This window comes from Crocuta crocuta, unplaced genomic scaffold, assembly GCF_008692635.1.
Source record: "Crocuta crocuta isolate KB4526 unplaced genomic scaffold, BGI_CrCroc_1.0 scaffold36, whole genome shotgun sequence".
NCBI classification, from domain to species: domain Eukaryota; kingdom Metazoa; phylum Chordata; class Mammalia; order Carnivora; family Hyaenidae; genus Crocuta; species Crocuta crocuta.
Genome location: NW_027532203.1, coordinates 5,072,152 through 5,096,531, shown reverse-complemented (window position 1 = coordinate 5,096,531; position 24,380 = coordinate 5,072,152). Strand labels below are relative to the sequence as shown.

Genomic DNA, 24,380 nt, shown 5'->3' with positions numbered 1-24,380 from the left:
TTTCAAAATGTGTTCTGAGTAACATTATCTCCTCGTGATAATAAATGGATATTCAAAAAAGGAATGTGTTAGATAAATGATTTTGGGGAAAACTGTCTTATTTTGTTTTACCTCACTACTTTTATGATTCTTTGATGTACTGAGGTGCACTATAAAACCTGAGATTAGGGACGCCTTGGTGGCTCAGTCAGTTAAGCGTTCAACTTCAGCTCGGGTCACCATCTCGTGTTTCATGAGTTTGAGCCCCATGTCAGACTCTGTGCTGACAGCTCAGAGCCTGGAGCCTGCTTCAGATTGTGCTTCCCTCTCTCTCTGCCCCTCCCCTGTTTGTACGCCATCTCTCTCTCTCTCTCTCAAAAATAAGCAAACATTTTTTAAAAATTTCTTAAAAAAAAAAGCAACCCTGAGATTACACACACACACACACACACACACACACACACACACACACACTTGTATTTGTTTCTTTTTTTAAACTCTTCTTAGGAGCATCATGAGGCACAAAGACCTTTGTGAAAAATATTTAGGGAACTGATTACATTTATCTTGCCTTCATTTTGGAAGGATATTTTTGTCAAGTACAGAATTTGAATTGCATTTTTTCTCATTGCAACTCCAAAGTTCTTCATTTTTTAAAATTAATAGTTTTAGACAGAATTTAAGTATTTTAAACTTCACCCATTTAGAGTGTATGATTCACTTGTTTTTAGTATATTTATAGAGTTGTGCAAGCATCTCCTAATCTAATTTTAGATCATACTCATCACCCCAAAAAGAAATTTCTCACCCATTATCACACATCCTATTCACTTCCACCCTCCAGCCCTACGAAATTACTTAATCTACTTTCTGCTTCTATAGATTTGCCTGTTTTATACATTTTATACATTTCTTACATGTAATATGTGGTTCTTTTGTGATTGGCTTCTTGCACGTAGCATATATTCAAGCTCCATCATGTTATAACATGTATCAGTATTTCAGTCCTTATTATTGCTGAATAACATTCGATTGTATGTACATTTTATTTCTCCACTCATCAGTTAATGGGCATTTTGTTCTTTCCACTGTTTTGCCATTGTGTGTAATGCTGCTGTGAACAATCACATACAAGCTTTTGTGTGGACATATGTTTTCATTTGTTTTGAATGGAAGAGGAATTGGCTAGGGTCATATGGTAACTCCAGTGTTTAGCCTTTTGAAGAATTGCCAACTGTTTTCCCAAGTGGCTGCACCATTTTACATTCCCACCAGCAATATACGAGGGTCCCAATTTCTCCACATCTTGACCAACACTTAGATTATTTTGGTCTTATTTTTAAAGTAAGGTATAATTGATATACCCAAAATTCACCATTTTAAAGGGTACAATTCAGTAGTTTTAGTGTATTTACAAAATTGTGTGATCATTGTTATTCTGTATTCCAGAACATTTTCATAACCCCTAAAAGAAATCCTATATCCATTAGTAGTCACTACTCATTCTCCTCCGTCACCACCGATCTATTTTGTGTTTTGTGGATTTGCTTGTTCTAGACATTTCATATGAATTATATCATGCAATATGTGACCTTATGTGTCTGGCTTCGTTCACTTAGCATGTTTTCAGGGTTTATCTATGTTGTAGCATGTGTGAGTACTTTTCCTGAATAATACTCCGTTGTATGGATATACCCCCATTTTATTTACCCATTCATCAGTTGATGAACATTTGATTCATTTGTGTTTTGTTGCCATTGTGCATAATGTTGTGAATGAACACTAAAGAACAAGTTTTTGTGTGGATGTAGGTTTCCATTTCTCTTGGGTATACACCTAGGGCATATACCATATGGGAATTCTATGTTTAACTTGTTGAGGAACCGCCAAACTGTTCCTAAGTGGTAGAGCCATTTTACATTCCAGCCAGCACTGTGTATGTGGTTTCCGCTTTCCACATCCTCTGAAACACTTGTTTCCTGTCTTCTTGATTATAGGCATCTAGTAGGTTTGAAATGGTAACTCATTGTGGTTTGATTTTCATTTCTCTGATGACTAATGATGTTGAGCATCCTTCAGTGTACTCATTAGCCTTTTGTATACCTTATTCTTGTACAAGATTGCTTCAGCTTTGGGGGTGCCTGGCTGGCTCAGTTGGAAGAGCGTGCAGCTCTTGATCTTGGGGTCGTGAGTTCAAATCCCACATTGGGTATAGAGATTGCTCAAGTAATTAAACTTTAAAAAAAAAAAGATGGCGGGATGCCTGAGTGGCTCAGTCGGTTGAGCATCGGACTTCGGCTCAGGTCATGATCTCGCGGTTCATGGGTTTCAGGCCTCCCATCCAGCTTCATGCTGATGGCAGGGAGCCTGCATCAGATTCTCAGTCTCCCTTTCTCTCTGCTCTTCCCCTCTCTCTCTCTTTCTCTCTCAAAAATAAACATTAAAAAAAAGATTGCTTTTTCTAGGATCAGTTTCTCAATATTTGCAAAAGAAGGGGGGAAAGTCAGCAAAGATTTTCTTTTTAAATAGGGATTGCAGGATTTCCATTGAATCTGTGTATTAAGGATTTTTGCTATCCTAACATGGGTGGATCTTCTCATCTGTAATCTTGGGGTGTCTTTCTTAGGTATTTTATTCTTTGGATGTTTTTGGAAATGAAATTTTTTTAAAAAATTGCCTTAGGATTGTTCATCACTAGTATCTTAAAACTTGAATTTTGTGTGTTGATCTCATGTTCTGCAACTTTTAGAAACTTACTTCTTAGGTCTAATTATTTTTTTGTGAGTTCCATAGTTTTTTTAATATTTAAAATAGAAATAGTTATATTTCTTCCTTTCCAATCTGGACACCTTTGGTTTCATGGGGTCTTATGAGAAATCAGCAGTCATTCAAACTGCTTTTTCCCTATATGTAAAATATTATTTTTTTCTGGCTGCATTTAATATTTTCTCTTCATTTTTGGTTTTCATCAATTTGATTATGATGTGCCTAAGTTTCTCTTATCTTTATCTTCAGTAGTGTTCTTTGAGCTCTTTGAATTTGTATCTGTCCCATCTCTTTCTTGTCTTACCTATTGTTGACCCCAGTTTCACATTTATCAGATCTTTTATTATTTTCCCATAGGTCCCTGAGGCTTTTATTTTGTTTTTTAATCTTTTTTTTCCCCTCTCTGTTCTTAAGATTGTATAATTTCTATTAATCTATCTTGAAGGTCTCTGACTCCGTCCTCAGTTATTTCCATTTTGTTATTACACTGTTGAAGAATTTTAAGTTTCAGATAATTTCCTATTTTAGGGTTTCCATGGGTATTTTTAATGTTGTTTTTCTGCTAAGAGTCTCTCTTTTTTCATTGTGTGCACATATTCCTCAACTTCACTGCGCGTAGTTTTAGTAGTTATTTTTAAATCTTAATCTGTTAATTCCAGTTGGGGTTGGTCCCTGTTGATCATGTTCAGTCTGGAGACTGGGTCACATTTTACTGGGTCTTGTGTATGAAGTAGTTTGGGATTGTACAGTGGACAAATATGTGCTATGTTGTGAAGACAGGATTTTGTTCTATTTTTTCAAAAGTGTTGGTTTTTTTTCCATTGGAAATTATTTTCTGGAATTCAGTCTGCAAACTCTAAGATAGCTCAAATTTCATTTCAGTTTTTTTTTTGTCTTTAACCAGACTGGTTGCAGTCTGCCCTGTGTGGGCATTGTTAAGGAGTTAGCCAGAGTTTGGGGCAGGGACACTTTAGTTATTTTAAAGTAGTTTAATTGAGGGGTACCTGGGTGACTCAGTCGGTTAAGCACCAAACTCTTAATTTCAGCTCAGGTCGTGATCTCACTTGAGATTGAGCCCTGAGTTGGGCTCCACGCTGAGTGTCGAGCCTGGTTTGTATTCTGTCTCTCCCTCTCTCTGCCCCCCCTTTCTTTGTCTCAAAATAAGTAAATAAACTTCAAAAAAATAGTTTAATTGATATGAGCATTTTTACCTTAGTTTATTGTTTCACTAGAGTTTATTTCATAGAGAGAGCATGAACAAGAGAGAGGGGCAGAGAGAGAGAGAAAGAGAAAGAGATCGACTCTTAAGCAGGCTCCATGTGTGGAGCCTGACATGGCGCTCAATCCTATGGCCCTAGGATCATAACCTGAGCAGAAATCAAGAGTTAGACGCTCACCAACTGAGCCACCCCGGTGCCCCTGTTTTAGTAGAATTTAGAATCATAGTTTTATGAACTGATAATAATCATAGGTAAATGATTTCTAGTGTTTTATCTTGACAATTAAATAAAAATAAATTTATTTTTCTCATTGTTACAGATCGAGCTGGAAGCATCAGTACTCTTGATTCTTTAGACTTTGCAAGATATTCAGATGATGGGAACAGGGAAACAGATGAAAGAGTGGCAGGTGAGTAACATTGTAAAGACAGATTTGGATTCTTTCACATTCAAGAAATAATAAAATGAGGAATTCCCTTCTACAATTTGGTATGTGAATATAATTATAAAAGTTAATACGCAAAGTTATGTTACTAATTTATTGGCTGTAGGGAACATCCTACTCCCCAACTTCCTCTTCCAGTCATGCTGTAAGTTTCTGGTTATGCACACCTAAAATTTATTTAGTTCTGTTTGTGGGCAACAGTTTACAATCATCTAGTTCTCTGACTGGTATAAAACAGGTTCCTTTGATGTTCCAAACCAGAGCTGATATTTAGGTGTTCTATATCAATAAAACACTACTGATTGTGAAAATTGGTTGAAATACTTCCACACTGGTTGGTTAATAAAACTTTGTCTTGAGACCCGTAAGTGCTCCCTAGTTATCACAGCATCCCTCCAGAAATTTCCCATGACTATCCTATGTGCCAGAAAATGAAGGGTTAATATGTGGTATGGCAGGGGCCTCCGGGACCTTGCTTATTCCAATAAGACCAACACTCTTTCTAAATGCTTAGTTATTCATACCAGTCTCCTTCCCATCTTCACGTTCCTATCAGTTCTGCCTTCTAGGCATCACCATTGTGTCTGTAAGAACTTGAGAAGACCAGTTTGTGCTCGCTGTGTTGTGCCTTCATCTAATGAAACCAGCAGGCTCCTGGTCAGGGTCTGCCGAGGAAATTACCAGTGTAACAGGCTTAGCTCCTTTAGTGTCAAATGTCTGGTGCCTGTCACGTGCCTCAGAGCTGTGGCTGTCTATAATCGAAGTCATTCTGGAGTGCTTTGTAGGAATTCTAGTTTTCATAGAACATTGGCTCTTAGTTGGGGAAAGCAGACAGACCTGAGTTGGGTATTTTGCTCTCCACCAAAATGGTGAGCACTCCTGGCACAGGAGTGATACCACATGGGACAGATGGAGCCCATGGAGGCAGTATGGGATCAGGGAATACTCATAATGAGGATTCCTTTCTAGAATTTTTCTTCTTTTTACTGTGAGAAGTTAATTACAGTCTATCAAATATTTACCTTTCATGGTCATTATGAATAAAAGTGAGTGCTAATTTTTATGTAGCACTTGATCTAATCACTGTTCTAAATGTATATTGACTCATTGACTCACAGGGTTGTCATCATTCTCTCCTCCCGAGGAAACTGAGACACTAGGAGGGATTATATACAACTCTAGTGGCAGGGCTAAATTCAAGTGCAGATAGCCCAGCAGCAGAGCCCACAACTGACTTTTCAACAGTACCTCTTCGCAGGAAGAGTGAGGTTTGACCTAGTTAAAAATGACATTTCAATATATGATTTTCATTCAGTGCTCAAGATAGAAATATTGAATAATTTTAAATCTCAGATGGTATTGTAGGACTTAGGAAAAAAAGTGATGAAACTGTTTTCAGTTTAGCAGAAGCTAAGGGGATTCAGCAGTATAAATAGTAGCAATATCAACTGAATGAGGAAGTCATTGGAAGAGTTGAATGTGGCTCCCCATGTCAAATCATGATTTAGTCATAAGCATTATTTATTGAGTGTTGTATCAAAACAACAAATCACATTAGTAATATCTTCAAATCAATAGATTAAATGGAAATTATTTGAATAATTTTAGGACTAATTTATCCTACTTTATCATTTGTTAAGTGGTATGTTATATAGTTATATAGTGTATGTTAGATATTAGATTTTTTATGTTATGTATCAAACATTAAATACATGGTAATTTATTAGACTAATCAAATACATCTAGTTTTGTACATTGTATTATTGTTCAAATGGTTATGTAATTGAGAAGTAACTCCTACCCCAAAATTGGTCATGTAATTATTTTCTTTCCTTTAATTTTGAAAACCTATATTTTAGATTTAGTCTGATGTAAGGGGTTCATCATTATTCTCATTATTTCGGTATTTTAATGTTTCTATTTAGGGGAAACATTGATGTAAAAGCAAAATGTTATGTAACCAAGCATAGCTAAGAATGAAATGTTGTAAATACATGGTGGTTTTGACCTTGTATTTTTAATCTAAAGATTATACTGTCTCCAGGTTTGGGAAGATAAAGTAATTTTTGATCATTATATAGTGCTAATATGTAAATAAATGCTATCTTCTATCTTCATTGGAAAGGGGAAGAAAAACATATGTTATCATAAGAGAGTAACTTTTAGACTTACAGAGCTTTTGTACCATTGCCTATTATTGAACCCAATATGTGATATGTGGGTGACACTTTATGAAAACGTTTCAATTAATCACAGTTCCCATTTTCAAAAAGATTTTCGACTCCTTGCTCACCATTGATAGTAACTTAAAGGCTTATCAAAACACCAATAATTCAGAAAAGATTCTACATCTGTGATTGGATCCCATGTAAACCTCACTAAGAAAGAACAGAAATTTATTAAAATTTTCTATACCCATCTTGGGCAGAAGGAGCTTATAGATAACACAGGTATTGATTTGAGTTCATTGCCCCACCACCTAAATGTAGGGTCTGTTCCACTCTATTCACCTGTTGCTGTTTATAAGACAAATAGGTACTCTGTTTTCAGCACCATTCTTACTATCTTTTTCCTAAATTTAAAAATCTGGTTATTTTTTCAAGTCTGTATAGGTTTTCCTTCAAAGAGGAAGACGTCTCAAAATGAACTAATGTTAATTGACTGTTGGCTCTGTGCCAGGAGTGCTGTGTGTAAAACATTTTATTTAATCTTATTAACAGTCCTGAAGGATAGGTCATGATATCCTTGTTTTATAGATCAGAAAACTGAGACTCACCACAATTAATAAATTTGCCCAGTAGCCTCCATATGATAAGGGATCAAGACATAGGGTTTTATTCCAGAGCCCACGATGTATCTTTTATCATCAGCCTGTAGCTTTGACCCACCTGAACATTCATGTGGATAGCAGAATCCTGTCTTTCCCATATGAGATGATTTCAGCACAGCCATTTTCTTTTAAAAGAAGTAAAAAAGCTTTTCATTTTAAATATTTTCCATTTCTGAATTTAGAAGTGTAAATTTTCACATAAAAATGATTTAAAAACTAGTAGACACCAAACCAAAATGAGCTTAACCTGAGTGTTCAGTATGTTATTAAATAAAGTGTTGGTTGGTACGTATGTATTTCACCCCTTAAATTTTCAAGTTTTCTTAAAGATAGCAAGGAACAGGTTATTTTAAATGTTGGGATTGCCATTTTAAAGTTTATTTTAGACATCTTAAGCATCTGCTCTGTTTTAGGCACTAGATACAGAAGTATGAAATAGATAAAGTTTCTGCTCTCAAGGAATTTGTCCTGAAAATGTCTATATCTATAATATAAATAAATAGTACTTTAGACACTGTGGTAAGGGCCTTGTTAATTTTGGAACCACCTATAACCCTGTCTCAGTTTCACACGATCTGTCTTTTAGCATCAGAGTCTCTGAATATCCATTCATTCAAGTAACATTTATGGAGTGCTTACTCCATACTCAAGGTATTATGCTGTTCTGTTAACAGTAACCAACAAAGTAGACATTTGAAGCCTTTGTAAAGCTTACACAATCTAGTAGACATTCTAAAATGATTGGATTTTTGCCTGGGAAATAACCTGGCCTGTTCTCTGACTAAGAATCAGCGTCAGGAGCCCCTCTCATCCCTTAGCTCTTGGCCTGCAACGTACATATTGAGATATACCAGATTAAATAGGCCCATTTGTGTCTTTCTTACGTGTTTCTCCCCTAGTACAAATATCTGTACTTCCTATCAGTAGTACTTTTTGTTTTTCTTATTTTGAGCCTTACCTAAATCTTTATGATTTTGTATGTGATTAAGTGATACAGAAGCTCCCAACAAGGCTTTAAAGGCAACAATCTTTTAATATGGTTGTAGGGTGTTGTCACTTTTTTAAAGTTTATTTATTTGAGAGAGAGGGAGAGAATGAGCTGGGGAGGGGCGGAGAGAGAGAATCCCGAGTAGGCTCCACGATGAACATGGAGCCTGACATGGGGCTTGATCTCCCAACTGTGAGATCATGACCTGAGCCGAAATCAAGAGTCAGATGTTGAACCGACTGAGCCGCCCTGGTGCCCCTAGGGTGTTGTAATTTATATGATAAGTCATAAAGGTCTGAACTAGGATAATTGCAGAGACGGTTGAGGTGAATAGCTTTTTAAAGGGTTATTCAAGGGTTGGAATTAATATGGCTCGAACATTTAATAAATGTGGGCTGAGTAAGCACAAGGGGTAAGTGCAGAGTAATCTCCAGGTTTCCTGTTTGGGCATCTGGATAGATAGTGGTGCCATTAATGGAGAGAGGCTACAGAAGGAAGAAGGAAAAGCAGATTTGAGAGGAGGATGAAATTCATTTAGATAGAATTTCAAAACTTATGAGACATTCAGGTGGGCATATCCTAGAGATAATTAGGTAGGACTGTGTCTTTGGGAAAAGATTTAAAGATTTTTGAATCTTCAGAGTAGTTGTCTCAGTTAAAACCATAAGAGTAAATATCAATCCAGTGGGATACATAGGGTAAGAAAAGGATTGAAGATGGTACCCGGAAAAACACCGTGAGATGAGGGATAGACAGAGACTATAAGAGAATCTGAGCAAGGAGGACAAAAATAGGAATAATTTTTTTTCTTTTAAGGCTTGGGGAAGAGGATTTTTTTTTTCCACTAGGATGAATAGAAAACTAAATGTCTATAAACTGTGGAGATTGTGTCTTACTTCCATTCATTCATTTTTCACTATCTACTAAGTCTTGCCTAACAGTAGTATTCCTTTCTGATGTTTGTAATAGGCAGGGAGAATTCTCTAAACTCAGGAGGGGTGGTAATGGTTCTGCCTTAGGATTTTCGTATCATTTTAGGAATAGATTTTTATTTTAACTCATACCCTGGAAAGAATTTTCTTATTTCTTAGAACTGTTCCTGGGATAATAAAATAAGCATTAAAAATGGAGAAATAGTTGGGGCACCTGAGGGGCTCAGTCGGTTGAGCGTCCGACTTTGGCTCATGTCATGATCTCACAGTTCATGGGTTTGAGCCCTATGTGTAGCTTTGTGTTGATAGCGTGGAGCCTGCTTGGGATTCTCTCTCCCTCTCTCTCTCTCTCTCTCTAGCTCTGCCCCTCCCTTGCTCATGCTCTCAAAAGTAAATAAACATTAAAAAACAAAAAAAAAAAATGGGGAAGTGGTATTTTATTATGAAGTCAGATACTTTGGGGGAAAAAATCCAGGAAAATCTGACTTGAAAGAAGACCGTTTCATGTCTACCATGGCAAGGACCTTGGCTCAGCCCTATAGATTGGAACCCTTCAACAGTGAACAGGAATAGGAATGAAAAAATACTCGACTCTGATCAGAGTTGTATCAGAGTTATGGAAAAATTTGTCTAAAATAGTATTTTGAGTTTCGTGCCAAAATATCTAAGACTAGCAAATATTTCAGTAGAACATAGTGCTATATTGATTGGACCACAAAGGATTGATTTTATTTTCTGCTTTGAAATTTAACACTTTACCTTTATGTAAAGTCATGAGAACATGATCTTGCAGCACTCAGATACGTATCTCTCTGATAGCGTACCAATATTCTAACCCTGGTTGGTGAATAACGATTACAAACACTCTAGAGTTGCTTATACTGGTTATCATTGATTATTTTGGTAAGATTCTAATATGTAATATTAGAATATACCTACCTTTTTGCACTTATTACTTTAGTTCCAATAAAATTGCCTTCGGTAGGGTTAGCGTATTCATAGAGCATTGAGATAGTGGAGTGAGCAGGTTGGTAGTTGGTTCCTACAGTGTTTTATTTTGTTTTTACAAACATACACATGCTCAAACTGCTCTATGAAGAATTAAATACACATGTTCAAACAGTTCTATAAAGAATTAAAATATTTGGTACAATGTATCTCTTTTGGTACAATTTATGTCTTTCTAGGATAATTAATTTTAAGTTTTAATCTAGTGTTCTTTAATAAAGAGGAGACAAATTCATGTATGTGTAAATATAGCTATTCAGACTTTTCTTGTGAATTTCTCATGTAACTGCAATTACTTGATCAGACCGTGCTTTTACAGAAATGTGCTATAGCTTCAAATATATATGCCTTTGTCTTTCAAAGTCTATATCGTATATTAAGAAACATGCAGCAGAGTGAATTCATTTTGATAAGAACTATCTTTTCAAAGCATTGGTAACTTTCAGTGACATTTGGCAATGTATTTGTAGATGTGCATAAAAATATAAATTCTTGCCGTCTGACATGGGTTTTTCTGGCTTTCTGTGCCTTGATCATTCAATGTTTTGCTCTTAGTCACCTAAACTTTTCACCAGTTGAATTTGAGTTTTTCACAGTTTGTGTTTTAACCTTTTTTTAATTTATTTTTTTCATATTTCTATCATTCTGGTGCAGGCATTTCTGATCTGCAATTGTTCTGTAATATGTCTTAGTAAATTGTAAGTGATACTAAAAGCATAATACGTGTACTGATTTTACTTAAGGCATAGTTAAGTATTTTTAGATCAAAATCAATTACCTAGAGCTTTGAAATTAAACCTGTTTTGTACTTACACACTGAATGTGTGCAGTCTGATTTTAAACACAAACTCTGTTTCCAGAAGTGTAAGTTTTAGGAAAAATGTTTTAACTTTGTTGCACAGAAATGTTTGCAGATCAGCATTGCTAATTACCAAAAAAGAAATAGTAACATACATGTCATCTGACTTTTAGTTGTGCTTTCATGTTGCTGCAGTGAAGTTCTGTGCATCAAAATAATTGGCCTTCATGTACTAGATGTGATTCAATTACATCTGATGTTTTTAATGGAAATATGCAAACTGAGTGAATCCTAATTTTTCCATATATTTTTATAGCTGTGTCGTCTCTGATAGCATCTCATTGCCATCTTCTTTTTCTGTTTATTAGCCAATCAGGAAAAAAATGCATTTTTAAATATTTTAATTTGCTGGTTTTTATGCAGAGCTATTTAAATGCTGTAAGTTTTAAATATCTGGTTGTGACAAAGATCGCTTAATTTTCCCAGAGCTTTACTTCACGGAAATGGCTCCCCACCCCCCCAGAGCTAAGCTTGCTTTTTCTTCAGAGCAATATTTATGTATTTTAAAGAAAGTTCCCAGTTAGTTAAATCTTGCTTGTGATGAAACATTTTAAAGAGCTTTTAAAAATGTTTCCTCAGATTCATGTTTATCTTATCAAAAACCAGAGAAATCTTTGAGTTTCATTAGTTGATATCTCTTGACATGAAGAGGTATCTCTTTGGAGAGTTATCAGAAATTTTGAAATCCTACTTAATTTTACTTAGTATCCTTAGGTACTGTACATTTAGAATTGTACACATTTACTTTAGAATGGTCTTAAATAGAAATTAAAAGACAAACTGTTTCTACCCTTTGGCTTTAAATGAAACCTAAAACCATAGGAACATTTTTTGAGGTACGTGTTTAACGTATCTGTGCTCGTTTGTAGAAAACATTCATTTGTTTTTAAAAAACTTATAGCTATGATAACATTTATTAATTAAATTAATAAATTAATTAAATATTTAAACCATATTTCTTCAATATCTTGATGAAGGGATATATTCAGTAATTTTTCTACGTATTGATTTACAACATTATTCTACATAATGCATTTAAAAGTACCTTTGACTTTTCTAAAACTAAGGTTTTCTTTAAGTATATTTGCTTGGACTTAATTTAAATTTTTGTCTTTGCCCCTAAAATGATGTCACCTGAAAACATTCCACTGCATTTTCTTACCTACACTGAGTGAAGTACAAGCACCCAGATGACTATTTTTATTTACGTAAATGAGAATATGCCATAGATTTTCTTTTTAAATAGAGCTATTCCTTGTCAGACAGCTAGAACCTTTGATCAACAATCCCCCTGAATTCTAAAACTATGGAAAACATTCACCAGTTTGCTTGCAAACCAACTCTGCTGCATGCGTTCACAAATTTCATAAAGATTGCATGCTTTCTGTTTTCAATACAGAATGTATTTTTTTTTCATACCCATCCTTGCTTTTTATTTTTTTATTTTTGTTTCCCTTTTCTTGGTTGGATGCCTGTGTGTGTTTATTCCAAATCCCTGTCCAGTCCTGGAGTTTGAACTACGGAAAGCCAAGGAGACCATTCAGGCCCTCCGAGCCAACCTGACAAAGGCTGCAGGTGGTGTACATAAAACTTTTTTGAGACTTTTTCTACTTTGACAATGTAGAAGTAGCTGAGATATTTTCAAATATAAAGTGGTAAAGTATTATTTATATTTTCTTCCACCAGAACACGAAGTTCCTTTACAGGAACGAAAAAATTACAAATCAAGTCCTGAAATTCAGGTGGGTGAATGACAGACCTCAAAGTATCTTCCACATAAAAAGGTAGCACAAGTATTGATGGAAGGAAACTTATAGTATTGTATCTTTTATTTTGCCTGTAGGAACCGATCAAACCTCTTGAAAAGAGAGCTCTAAACTTCTTAGTCAATGAATTTTTATTGAAGAATAACTACAAGCTTACATCAATAACCTTTTCAGATGAAAATGATGATCAGGTACAATTACTTTTTTTTTTGACAATGATTTGTTTCATTTTTCACTTATAATGTACTTTCTTTTTTTATCTAGTTTCTTTAATTTTCTAGAAGTCATGCAGTAAAATTCTATAATACTAGTTACCAAACACTTCTGTACTCACACAGTCTAGTAGTCTTTTGGTCATACTCTCATTTCCACACTCCACTTTGTCACTGTCTTACTCCCACTATATCTATTTCTTCATCTTATTAATATCCTCGCCTTCTAAATATCTCCATTTTCACATTAGCCTTCTCCTCGCTACTACTTTAAATCCTTCCTTAATCAATTCTAAATTCTAACGCACTCTCAGCTTTTGTTTTAGCTTATCATCCACCTGCCTCTCCAAAATTAGCTTTTGCCTGTTTACTATAATCTTGCCAGACAGAAGGGCTTGCATCCCCCTCAGCATATCTTGTTCCTTCAGAGTTTTGTGCTTTTGTTCGTTCTTTCCCCTCGTTGCCATGTGCCTTGTAAATACCTAAACCTTGTCCATGAGAGTGCACACAGGTCATCACCTTTCCAAAATCCTTCCTTCTGCCTCAAAATAGAAATGGACTCCTCTCTCTGAATTCTTGACAGTTCTCTAATTATAGTATCTGTGATTCTTCAGATTCTACCTGTTTCTTTATGTCCTCACTCTTGAATAGTGAAAACCCCTGAATGGCAACAATATTTTATTCCTTTTTCTAAACACATGGTGGATATCTAATAAATGTTTGTTGAATATAGATGGATAAATGGACATTTGAATAATATGTGTAGTAGTCATTTAATAATTATTTTAAAGCTTAAATTTGTTTAGTCCTTGTTGTAGACCAAGCACTGTATTAAGACCTTAATACACATTTTATTTTATCCTTACAAAAATCCTCAGAGGTAAGTATACCCATTTTACAGATGATATGTTTAAGTTTCCAATTAATTTATAACAGTAATAACTGGAGACAGATAGGAATTTCATACTTGGGTCTGGTTTCTCCAAAGCCCCCACTTTTAATACCTGCCTTATATCTGCTTCGGATTTAAGCCTCAATAATGACTATTCTCATTATTTAAATAAAGCCTCAAAGGAATAAGATTGTCACAGTTAGAACATTCAGACTAATATGGCATAGTTTCTCAAAGAAAGTTTCCCAAATAAATTACAAATAAATAAGTTACAAGGTACCAAATTAGTACTAAATTTTGATGTGTTAGAGAAAGAGAGAATGGTAGGACAGTATATTTGCATGTGATTGATTATTCTGGAATTTTATAAAGCTCTTCAAAAAATCTTTGCCCATAGAATTCTTGAGGTGCTATGCCTTTTTGTACTTTAGTAATAAAATTGTGTTAGATTGAATTCAAGAGAATGCTATATGTATAACAAATCGAAGAGCAGCTATTTGGATTCTGAAAATTGTCAAAAGCATTTTTAATAATACAGATTAGATTAGGGGCACCTGGATAGCTCAGTTGATTAAGCATCCGACTTTTGATCTCTGCTCAACTCATGATCTCATGGTTCATGAGTTCGAGCTGCGCATCTGGCTCTGCGCTATTAGCAGAGCTTGGAATTCTCTTTCCCTCTTTCTCTGCCCCTACCTACCCCACTTATATAGACTCGCTCTCTCACAAAATAAATAAACTTAAAACATGTTTTTATTTATTTTTTAATGTTTTATTTATTTCTGAGAGAGAGAGAGACCGTGTGAGCAGGGGAGGGTCAGAGAGAGGGGGAGACACAGAATCTGAAGCAGGCTCCAGGCTCTGAGCTAGCTGTCCGCAAGAGCCTGTCACGGGACTTGAACCCACGAAACGTGAGATCATGACCTGAGCCAAAGTCAGACGCTTAACCAACTGAGCCACCCAGATGCCCCAAAAAATGTTTTAATAAAAATAATATAAATGAGATTCAAGGGGTGCCTGGTTGGCTCAGTTGGTCGAGCGTCCAACTTCGGCTCATGTCATGATCTCACAGTTCGTGGGTTCCGACCCCGCATGGGCTCTGTGCTGGCAGCTTGGAGCCTGTTTCAGATTCTGTGACTCCCTCTCTCTCTGACCTTCCCCTGCTCATGCTGTCTTTCTCTCTCTCCCTCTCTCAGAAATAAATAAAACATTAAAAAAAAATTTTTTAATGAGATTCAAGCAGCTATATCAAGAAAGCAAGCAGATTAAATTGCTTGCTTACCCACCAGAGAAAATGCTAAATATATATAGGTTAGAATAATAAAGAAAGGAAGAACAAAATTAATGCCTCAATTAGTTTACTTATAAATAACGGGTATAACTTATGAACTAAGATTTTCTTCATATAGACATGTTCTGTGATTTCATGCAAATATTTAAGTATATTTTATAAGCTTGAGAGTTAACACAATCTTAAAAGTTAAGAGTTTATGTTTTTGAGAGATTTCATAAAAAGATTTCATTAAATGTGCAACATTTTGACATCTAAGACAGTTAAGCCTGTTTACCTAGAATATCAGGAAACTTACAAGAATAATAGCAGGCAGTGGAAAATGTAAAGTAAGTTAAACAGTGATGTGGACTCACCTGGAACCTACACTTTGACCTTACGCCAAAATTATGATTTTGTTGGCTTTTCAAGATATTAGCCTATCAGGATTAAAATGAATCTCAAAAATGCAGGATAGAATTTCCTCATAGTTTTTTTTCTTTACATATTATTATCATTAACCTTTTAGGATTTTGAACTATGGGATGATGTAGGACTAAACATTCCAAAACCTCCAGACTTACTGCAACTCTACCGAGATTTTGGAAATCATCAAGTGACTGGGAAGGATCTTGTGGATGTGGCCAGTGGTGTAGAGGAAGATGAATTAGAGGCTCTTACACCAGTTTTAGGCAACCTTCCTCCAAGCCTTGAAACGCCTCAGACTGTAGAGGTAAACAGTATTAACTAACTAGTCAAGTCCACAAAAAGTTTTTAAACTGTGTAAAAGCATGCTATGAGATCTTGAGTTTCTGTTTTTCTCCCATTTTGATTTTAGAACTCCTTGCTAGTACAGAAATTAGAAGATAAAATTAGTTTATTAAATAGTGAGAAATGGTCTTTGATGGAGCAAATCAGAAGACTTGAAAGGTTAGTACTTAATCATCATTTCTAAAGAATCTCTTAAAGTTGTTTTTTTTCTTGTGTAAATGTTTGGGTTTTTTTTAATAGTTTATTGNAACTGGCAAGTTATATAAATATATAAAATAACATTTCAGTTGTAAGACATAATTTTTCATATTCTATTACTTTTGAAAGAATGTCTTTTAATTGTTTTATATATTTAATATCTTCTTTTTACTCCCAAAAAAGTTATTAAGTCATTGTATTAATCATATAATTGATTAACTCTTGGAACCAAGGAATAAGATAATTTTTACTTCCCCATAGTTGTATCAATATTAATAACTCCTTCACACTAATGTTGTATTTCCTACAGGTTATCTCATTTAATTCTTACTATAATCCTGTGGGTTAGATGCAGTTTTTCCATTTGGCAAATACAGAAAAGTGCTAATTCAAAGCAGAATTTATAAGGCCATTTTTATGCTTCATTGGTAAGAGTTTGTAGCTGTACTTTTAGGTATATGAAGCATTCGAGTATATGGTACAGAAAAGATTAATCAGTTGCCAACCAGTTTTCTATTAATGTGTTACACTTTTAATGTATTAAATCTGTTAAGAGGTTTACACTATTGCAAATTTTAAGAAATACACTTGTTCTCTGATAATTACTCTTTCTTTTTACAGTGAAATGGACTTTCTCAAAAATGAACACTTTGCCATCCCAGTAGTTTGTGACTCTGTTCAACCTTCTTTGGATCATAAAGACTCTGAAGACAGTGGACAGAATCCAGTTATAAATAGTTCAGACAATGAAAAAGACAAGGATATCCATCTCTCAAAATCAGATGAAGTTGATTCCACTGTTCCCAAGGAGAATTTCTCAAATTCTGTCCCCAGAAGAGAAAGAGAAGAAACACCGTCTTCTTCTCCATCAAGTAAAAACACAGTCCATTTTGATAAACCCAATAGGTTAGTATGCATCCTATGTCTTCAAATATATCTTTCATGTATTTGGTTCCTTGACAAACTGAAGGAGCTTCATTGCTTATTTTGCAGGCCATGTATATGAATGTTTACATTTGACATGAACTGATCACATAGCAAAGTACATGTCTCCAAAAAAAATATATCACCAAGTCATTACTAAGTTAAATTACATTAAAAGTATTAAAACATAAATGAGGTAGCTTCTATCTTAGCCACGTACTTAAACTCAGAAAATAATATGTACGTTCTATGTGCTGTAAACACTGGTAGCTGGTTGATTTTTACCTTTTCGCTATCCAGTCATTAACAGACTCAGTATGAGCTGTTTTACCGCAGTTACCAGTGTAAATAGGGGAATTGTTTCTGCTCTTGGTCCTTTTTCCTGTGCCTGCTTCCATTGCTAATACTGTATTATTAATATTCTCTTGATTCATTTACTTGGATCAGAGTGATTAAACTCTGATGAGAAAATAAAGGCACCAGCCCTTTATGATCCAGGTTTTCCAGTGGAGGAGACAATATAATTAAAAATTTTTTTAGGTTATAATGTGAAAAAATAATTTTAAGAAAGGAATATTTACTGTACTCTCTTTTATATTTTTGACGCAGTTCTAAATTCTTTGTGTATCCTAATTTACTTAATCCTGACAAATATCCTGTGGTGTATTCTGAACCACACAGTCATGCTTCCTCTTCCTATTTTTTTCAAGTTTATTTATTTATATTTGAGAGAGAGAGAGAGAGAGAGAGAATCCTACGCAGGCTCTGTGTAGCCTGATGCAGAGCTTGAACTCATGAACTGTGAGATCATGACCAGAGCTGAAACCAAAAGGATGACCCTTAACTGACTGAGCCACCCAGGTGGCCCTCCTCCTCCTATTGAGTAGATGGATATTATTTATACCTAATGTTGGGATATAATAGGAAAGCATGAATGATTTCTTTTAGACTTAAAGGTACTTGTTATTAGTAAGGAGTATTTGACTTTTTTTTAAGCAAATATTTCCACTGATGAGCCACTACCTTTTGTGTACCCACTAGCCATATTTTTTCTTGAGGTATGAAGGGAGGTTACAGAGTTGAAATAGATACGGCCCAGTCCTCAAGGTACATTTTTTTCTAGTATGGGTAAGATAGAGTCATAAAATCTATATTACAATACATAACCATAATGTTATTTGTAGTAGTAGTTCTTTAGTATTTACGAGTACTTCCATTGATTTCTTTTGATATACCAAAGCTACTTCCTAGAGAAAGATGGTTAAATTTGTTCAACTAATTTTTTTAGCTTTTAACTATGTGCCAGGTGGTGTCAACAAGGAATATAATGGAAGGCAAAATATGCATAATCCCTTCAGTTACAAATCTTATAGTGTGAGAGAGATGAACAAACAATCATAATAAAGTATGAAAAATAGTAATATAAGATGGGGCGCCTGGGTGGCTTAGTCGGTTAAGCGTCCGACTTTCGCTTAGGTCATGATCTCGCGGTTCGTGGGTTCGAGCCCCGCGTCGGGCTCTGTGCTGACTGCCAGCTCAGAGCCTGGAGCCTGTTTCAGTCTGTGACTCCCTCTCTCTCTGACCCTCCCCTGCTCACGCTGTCTCTCTCTCTCTCTCTCCTAGAAATAAATAAAACGTTAAAAAAAAAAAAATTTTAAGAAGTTCAGCTTGCTTTGGGAACACACCAGGGCACCTGACTTAGCCATCAGAGCAGGAGAGTTTTCAGGAAAGACGTGTCTAACCTGAGACCTGACAACCAAGTAGGAGTTAACCAGACAGAGGTAGGAGGAAGAATGTTCCCTCTAAGGGAGGACGTCATGTGCGAGGAGAAAACCACACATTTGGGGGACTTAGTAGAATCTAGTAAGGCTTAAGCAGAGATTGAGATGTATAAACCATGTTACCTCATGGGACATGATGGGGTGTCTAAGCTTTATTTTATTTATTTTTTAAAACTTTTTTTAATGTTTTATTTATTTCTGAGAGAGAGAGAGACAGCATGAGCAGGGGAGGGTCAGAGAGAGAGGGAGACACAGAATCTGAAACAGGCTCCAGGCTCTGAACACAGAGCCCAACGCGGGGCTCGAACCCACAAACTGTGAGATCATGACCTGAGCCGAAGTCGAATGCTTAACCGACTGAGCCACCCAGGTAGCCCAGTGTCTAAGTGAGAGTCCTCTGAGGTAGAGGTGATTGGAGGGTAGCAAGACTGGTAAAAAGAAGACTAATAGGGCATCTATTGGAAGAATCCAAGTAGGAAATGATTCAGCCTCACTTGTATTAGAGAGAAGTGGGTAGAATTTTAGATAGAAGGTCAAAGCTTGATTGAATTTGAGGTTAAAAGAAAGGAGAGATAAAGCCTGATTTGTGTTTTCTGAGTTGGGCAATTAGACGGATTTTGGAGAGTCCACAATAAGTGAATATTTCCAATTTAAAAAAAAATACTTTCTTTACAATATACCTTGAATGTTGACCGAGCCTCTGCTTCATTTATTTTAATTTTTATGTCTTTATGTGGGTTTCTAACATTAAGGTTTATCATTTTATCATTAGATAGGTCTGCAAAACTTTGATTCCTGTCAGCAACTTTGTATCCACTATCTCCCTTGCTTGGACCACTGAGAATTAGGGACAAAAAAAGTCCTCATTGCAGATTTTGCAAATACTTTCTATAATCATTGACCTGCTGTGCACTTCAGGTTTGATCCACTGACATTTACAGGCTGTTCACTGATACAACATGAAACAATTTTAAGATCAGCAGTTACTGCTAATTTTTTCCCCCTGTCTAATTCTCCGGTGAAGTGTCCTTCAAGTCATTGGTGGCTGAAAACTCGAGTCAGCATGTGAGGGGCAGGATTAATGCAGGAATGGAGTGATAACCTGCAGCTTAACCTTCTGAATGCCAGCGGTAACCACTTGATATTGTCCCCTTTGCATCCAATTTTTCTTCTAGGAAATTGTCTCCCGCTTTCCACCAAGCTCTACTCTCTTTTTGTCGAATGTCAGCAGATAGTCGCTTAGGATCAGAGGTAAATTATACCATTTTTTCTTGGGACTTTCTTAAAATACTTGGTTTTTCTTTTCAGTATCTCATCCAAAAACAGTTGTGATAAGATAAGAGTATTTCAAATGCACATCTATTTTTTAAAATAATGCTCTAAATAATTCCTAAAATTTTAAACTTTTAAGGAAGATAGTTGATTATTTCTCTGTTCTTTGGACTAAGGTTTATTTAGTATTAAATTGACCTTTGTAGTCTGTATTTCATTTGTTATGTCTACTGACATATGGTAATATGCCTCTCTTTGGTATAATTCAGAAAACCAACGTAAGTGTATATATTGTTCATATTTTAGTTATTTTTAGATTACTCCTGTATTTTAACTTCATTAGGAGTGGTTATCTTCGATTGCCAAGTTTGTTAGCTCTCAGACTAGTTTTCCGCAAGTGCTTTGTAATTATTGGAGGTTCATCCTGAGAGGTTATTTCATTAAAATTTTTTTCTATCTTTATACTCACTTCTCCCTCTCTAGTTTTGTGTTTGATCCCACTTGACCTCTCGCAAGCTTGTTTCACAATGTCATTGAGAATGTGAAAGAGCTAGAGGATGGTTTGGACGCATTTCTAGCCTCTGGCCATCCTCTCTGCAAGATTGAGTCAGCGTCCACAGGCCTCCTCTTGCATGCAGTTTCGTTCTATAAACTATCACTGTAATCACAGATTGTAGCAATGTGGGCATCTTTTCAAGAATTTAAAAAAAAAAAAATCGTTGTGGCGCTTCCGTGGCTCAGTCAGTTAAGCGTCCGACTTCGGCTCAGGTCATGATCTCACGGTTCGTGGGTTCGAGCCCCGCCGCGTCGGGCTCTGTGCTGACAGCCAGCTCAGAGCCTGGAGCCTGTTTCGGATTCTGTATCTCCCTCTCTCTCTGACCCTCCCCTGCTCACGCTGTCTGTCTGTTTCTCTCTCTCTCTCCTCTCTCTCTCTTCTCTCTCTCTCTCCTGTCTCTCTCTCTTCTCTCTCTCTCTCTCCTCTCTCTCTCTCCTCTCTCTCTCTCTCTCTTTCAGAAAAAAAAAAAAAATTGTTGAGGCTGCCTTAGTCCTGTTATCCCTACTTGTTCCCAGAACTGCAGCCTTGTGGGCTCTTTGGATTCACCCTTGCTTCTTACTGGTGTTTTCAGTCCATTTCTTGCTTACAGAAATGTTGATCCTGTTTGGGAACACAGTTACTGTTGATGATGGTGATGTTCTTGTTTGTATCCCTGCCATCATAAGTTGGGATTTGGGATGTGTATTTGGAGCACAGGTGGCAGGGTCTAAAGCATGACCTTCAAGTACTACCACGCATGGAAGTTCTACACTGTCATCATTTCTTAATTCTTTGGTTTTCTAGGTGTCGCGGATTGCAGACAGTGAGAAGAGTGTCATGTTAATGCTGGGACGCTGCCTGCCGCACATTGTCCCTAACGTGCTGTTGGCAAAGAGAGAGGTGAGGCACCTAAAGGTGTTTTCATCCCAGGAATCTCATCGTGTTGTCCATTTTTTGTCATTTTGAAGTTTAGTGTTATATTTTTATTTTGTTAAAGTCTATTACTTGCAATCATATTCTTACTTTTGTGCATGCATCTCTGCTCCTAGAGAATGGTTTTACACCTCTGTCAGGTGAGTTCGGTAAAACTGCATGGTATTCATGTTTTTCCAATTTTGCTTAAAGCATCATTAGCTTCCGCAGCACTAACTATTACTGTAGGTCCATTTATGTGCCATGAATACTGTCCGTTTTTTACATTACCAGTTAACCAATTTATTTGATCTCCGCTCTGGATATGATATGCTCCATATGTCTATGAAAATAGACCCTTTGTGTTGAAAATTAACTGGGACTAATAATGTTACTTTTTTCCTAAATGTACTATAGTTACCTATTATAAATGTTAGTTTTATTATATTTGTCAATAATTATACTTGTCTTATGATGATAGGCTAGTTATAGTATTGACTACAATAACTTGTGAAAGTACCTTCTTTTGTTTTTCTTGTAGCTAACTTGTTATATGCTTAAAATACCCAAACTATAGTAGCCAATATATTTTAGTACACATAGCCTTTAGTACAAAGGAGCCATACTGCAGAGAGTTATCTTTTGAGTTCTATTTTGCCAAGAAAAGACTAATAAATTAAGTTATTATTATCTAATTTAAATGACAGTGGCTGATTTCTTTGTAATCAAGTTTAATAATTTAAATCATTCAATTTATGAAACCAACTTCCAGTTCACAACATATCTTAATAAAAAATGGGTTAAGAATATTTTAGAATGTATCCTATAAGTTTCTCCTATCATCCTCTTAATATTTACCACTGATTTCAATCATAATTCATGGGACCTACAGTATGATGGATACACAATGCATTGGCAAAACCATATAAAGCTTATTCTTAATTATTTGTTTAGCACAAGAAATTTGTACTGATCCTCAAGAAAACTTACATGTAGAAACTTACTTGTAAAACTTACATGAAAAATGTTTATTCCTATAGATGTTTTGGATTTAAACAAGATTTAAAAGACTCTTTTCTTACTGGTGGTTTTATTTTACCTAATACATAAAAATAGTTGTGAGATATTAATAAATGTGGAAATTTTTCTGTATCTTGAAGGATCAGTGTCCAATTTCAGATTGTTTTGCAGTTCTGCCTGTCAGAATGGTGTTTGAGCTTCTTTTCCTTTTTTAGCTTGTAATATAATCAATGCAATGCATTAATGTTTGCATCCCTTTTACTATATTTCCTTAATATAATCTTAAAAATATCACAGAAGCCTAATTGTTATGAGATGCAGTTTAAGCCTTTTTATTTTAATTTTCCCTTTTTTTATCATAAAAGACTCTACCACTAAAATCTGATTGTACTGCATGAAGTATTTATAAATTTGCATCATCAGTAATCAGATAATTATATATAAATGTATATGTTAAGCATATATATTTATACATACATATTTTGTTTGTGGTATGATGTTTACTTTTCTGGCTGACTTTAAGTTTTTTGTATTTAAAAAATATTTATATACTTATAATTTCATGAAGAAGTGATCATTTATCTGTTTAATTATTTGTACGTTATTCTATCAGAAAACTTACCACTTATAAATCAACAGTTGTATTTTCTTGAAATTAAATTGGTAAATAATGAAGTTTATTTTGGTTTGGTTTGAAACCAGTCCCAGGGCATGAAAGGACAAAACTTTTATTTCATTTCATCCTTTGATATTAGATTATTTTTATTTAATATTTCATCTTAAATCCTTAAATATAATTTTTTAAAAAGGTCTCCTGATTAAAGGATATTTTGATTTTTCCTATTTATCAAGTTTTATATACTCTTTTATCAGGATAATAAGACTTCTTATTGGTATGCAAATACAATTAAAATGTCCTTCAGTAAATTGATTGGTCATAATAATATCCTAGCTGCTTAAATAAATAACTAGAAAGAGGATTTAAGGTTTTGATTAAGTAACGTATTCACATAGTTTAACATCTTTTTAAATGTAAAAAGATAAACAACAAAAACTCTTCCCCACTCCCTGAGCCACCATCCCCCATACAATAAATATTATTAGTTTCTAAAATATTCTATTAAGTCTTTTGCCTGTTTTTTAATTGGGTTGTTTGTCTTTGCTTTTGAGTCATAAGAGTAAGAACAATTCTGGATATTAAACCCTTATTTTACATATGATTTGCAGTCTTTCCTTCCATTTGGTAGGTTGTCTTCACATTTTTGATGATGTCCTTTGATGGACAGATGTTTTCATTTTTATTTAGTCTGATTTATCTATTTTTTCTTTTGTTGCTTGTGTTTTTGGTATCAAATCTAAGAATCTGTTGCCAAGTCTGAGATCAGGAAGATTTATCCCTATGCTTCCTTCTAATAGTTTTATAGCTTTAGCTCTTATGTTTATCCATTTTGTATTTGTATATGGAGTGAGGCAGGGGTCCAGTTTTATTCTTTTCATGTTATTATCCAGTTGTCCCAGCATAATTTGTTGAAGTGTTTCCCCATTGAATAGTCATGGCATCATTATCAAAAATCAGTTATCTGCAAATGTTTGGATTTATTTCTAGACTCTCAGAGACCAATTATATTGGTCTTTTACGCTTATCCCTGTGCCTGTACCAACCACACTATTTTGATTACTGTAGCTTTGTACTAAGTTTTGAAATTGGGAAGTATGAATTGTTTGTTGTTCTTTTTCAATATTGTTTCCCTGTTCAAGGCCCCTTGCAGTTCCATAGGAATTTGATACTCCACTTTCATT

The 24,380-nt window shown here is 35.1% G+C and overlaps 1 protein-coding gene across 4 annotated transcripts in view; it reads left to right on the top strand.

Moving 5' to 3' along the window:
- The window catches only part of RELCH (RAB11 binding and LisH domain, coiled-coil and HEAT repeat containing), a 111,256-nt gene that overhangs the window by 18,999 nt on the left and 67,877 nt on the right, over positions 1-24,380 (top strand). For all 4 annotated transcript variants that reach the window (XM_077777619.1, XM_077777618.1, XM_077777617.1 and 1 more), the window contains exons 2-10: positions 4,285-4,374; positions 12,531-12,602; positions 12,714-12,769; positions 12,871-12,984; positions 15,697-15,900; positions 16,006-16,097; positions 16,758-17,042; positions 20,017-20,092; positions 21,453-21,548. In XM_077777619.1, the coding sequence (XP_077633745.1) occupies positions 4,285-4,374; positions 12,531-12,602; positions 12,714-12,769; positions 12,871-12,984; positions 15,697-15,900; positions 16,006-16,097; positions 16,758-17,042; positions 20,017-20,092; positions 21,453-21,548 (1,085 nt within the window). The remainder of the gene's footprint in view (positions 1-4,284; positions 4,375-12,530; positions 12,603-12,713; positions 12,770-12,870; positions 12,985-15,696; positions 15,901-16,005; positions 16,098-16,757; positions 17,043-20,016; positions 20,093-21,452; positions 21,549-24,380) is intronic.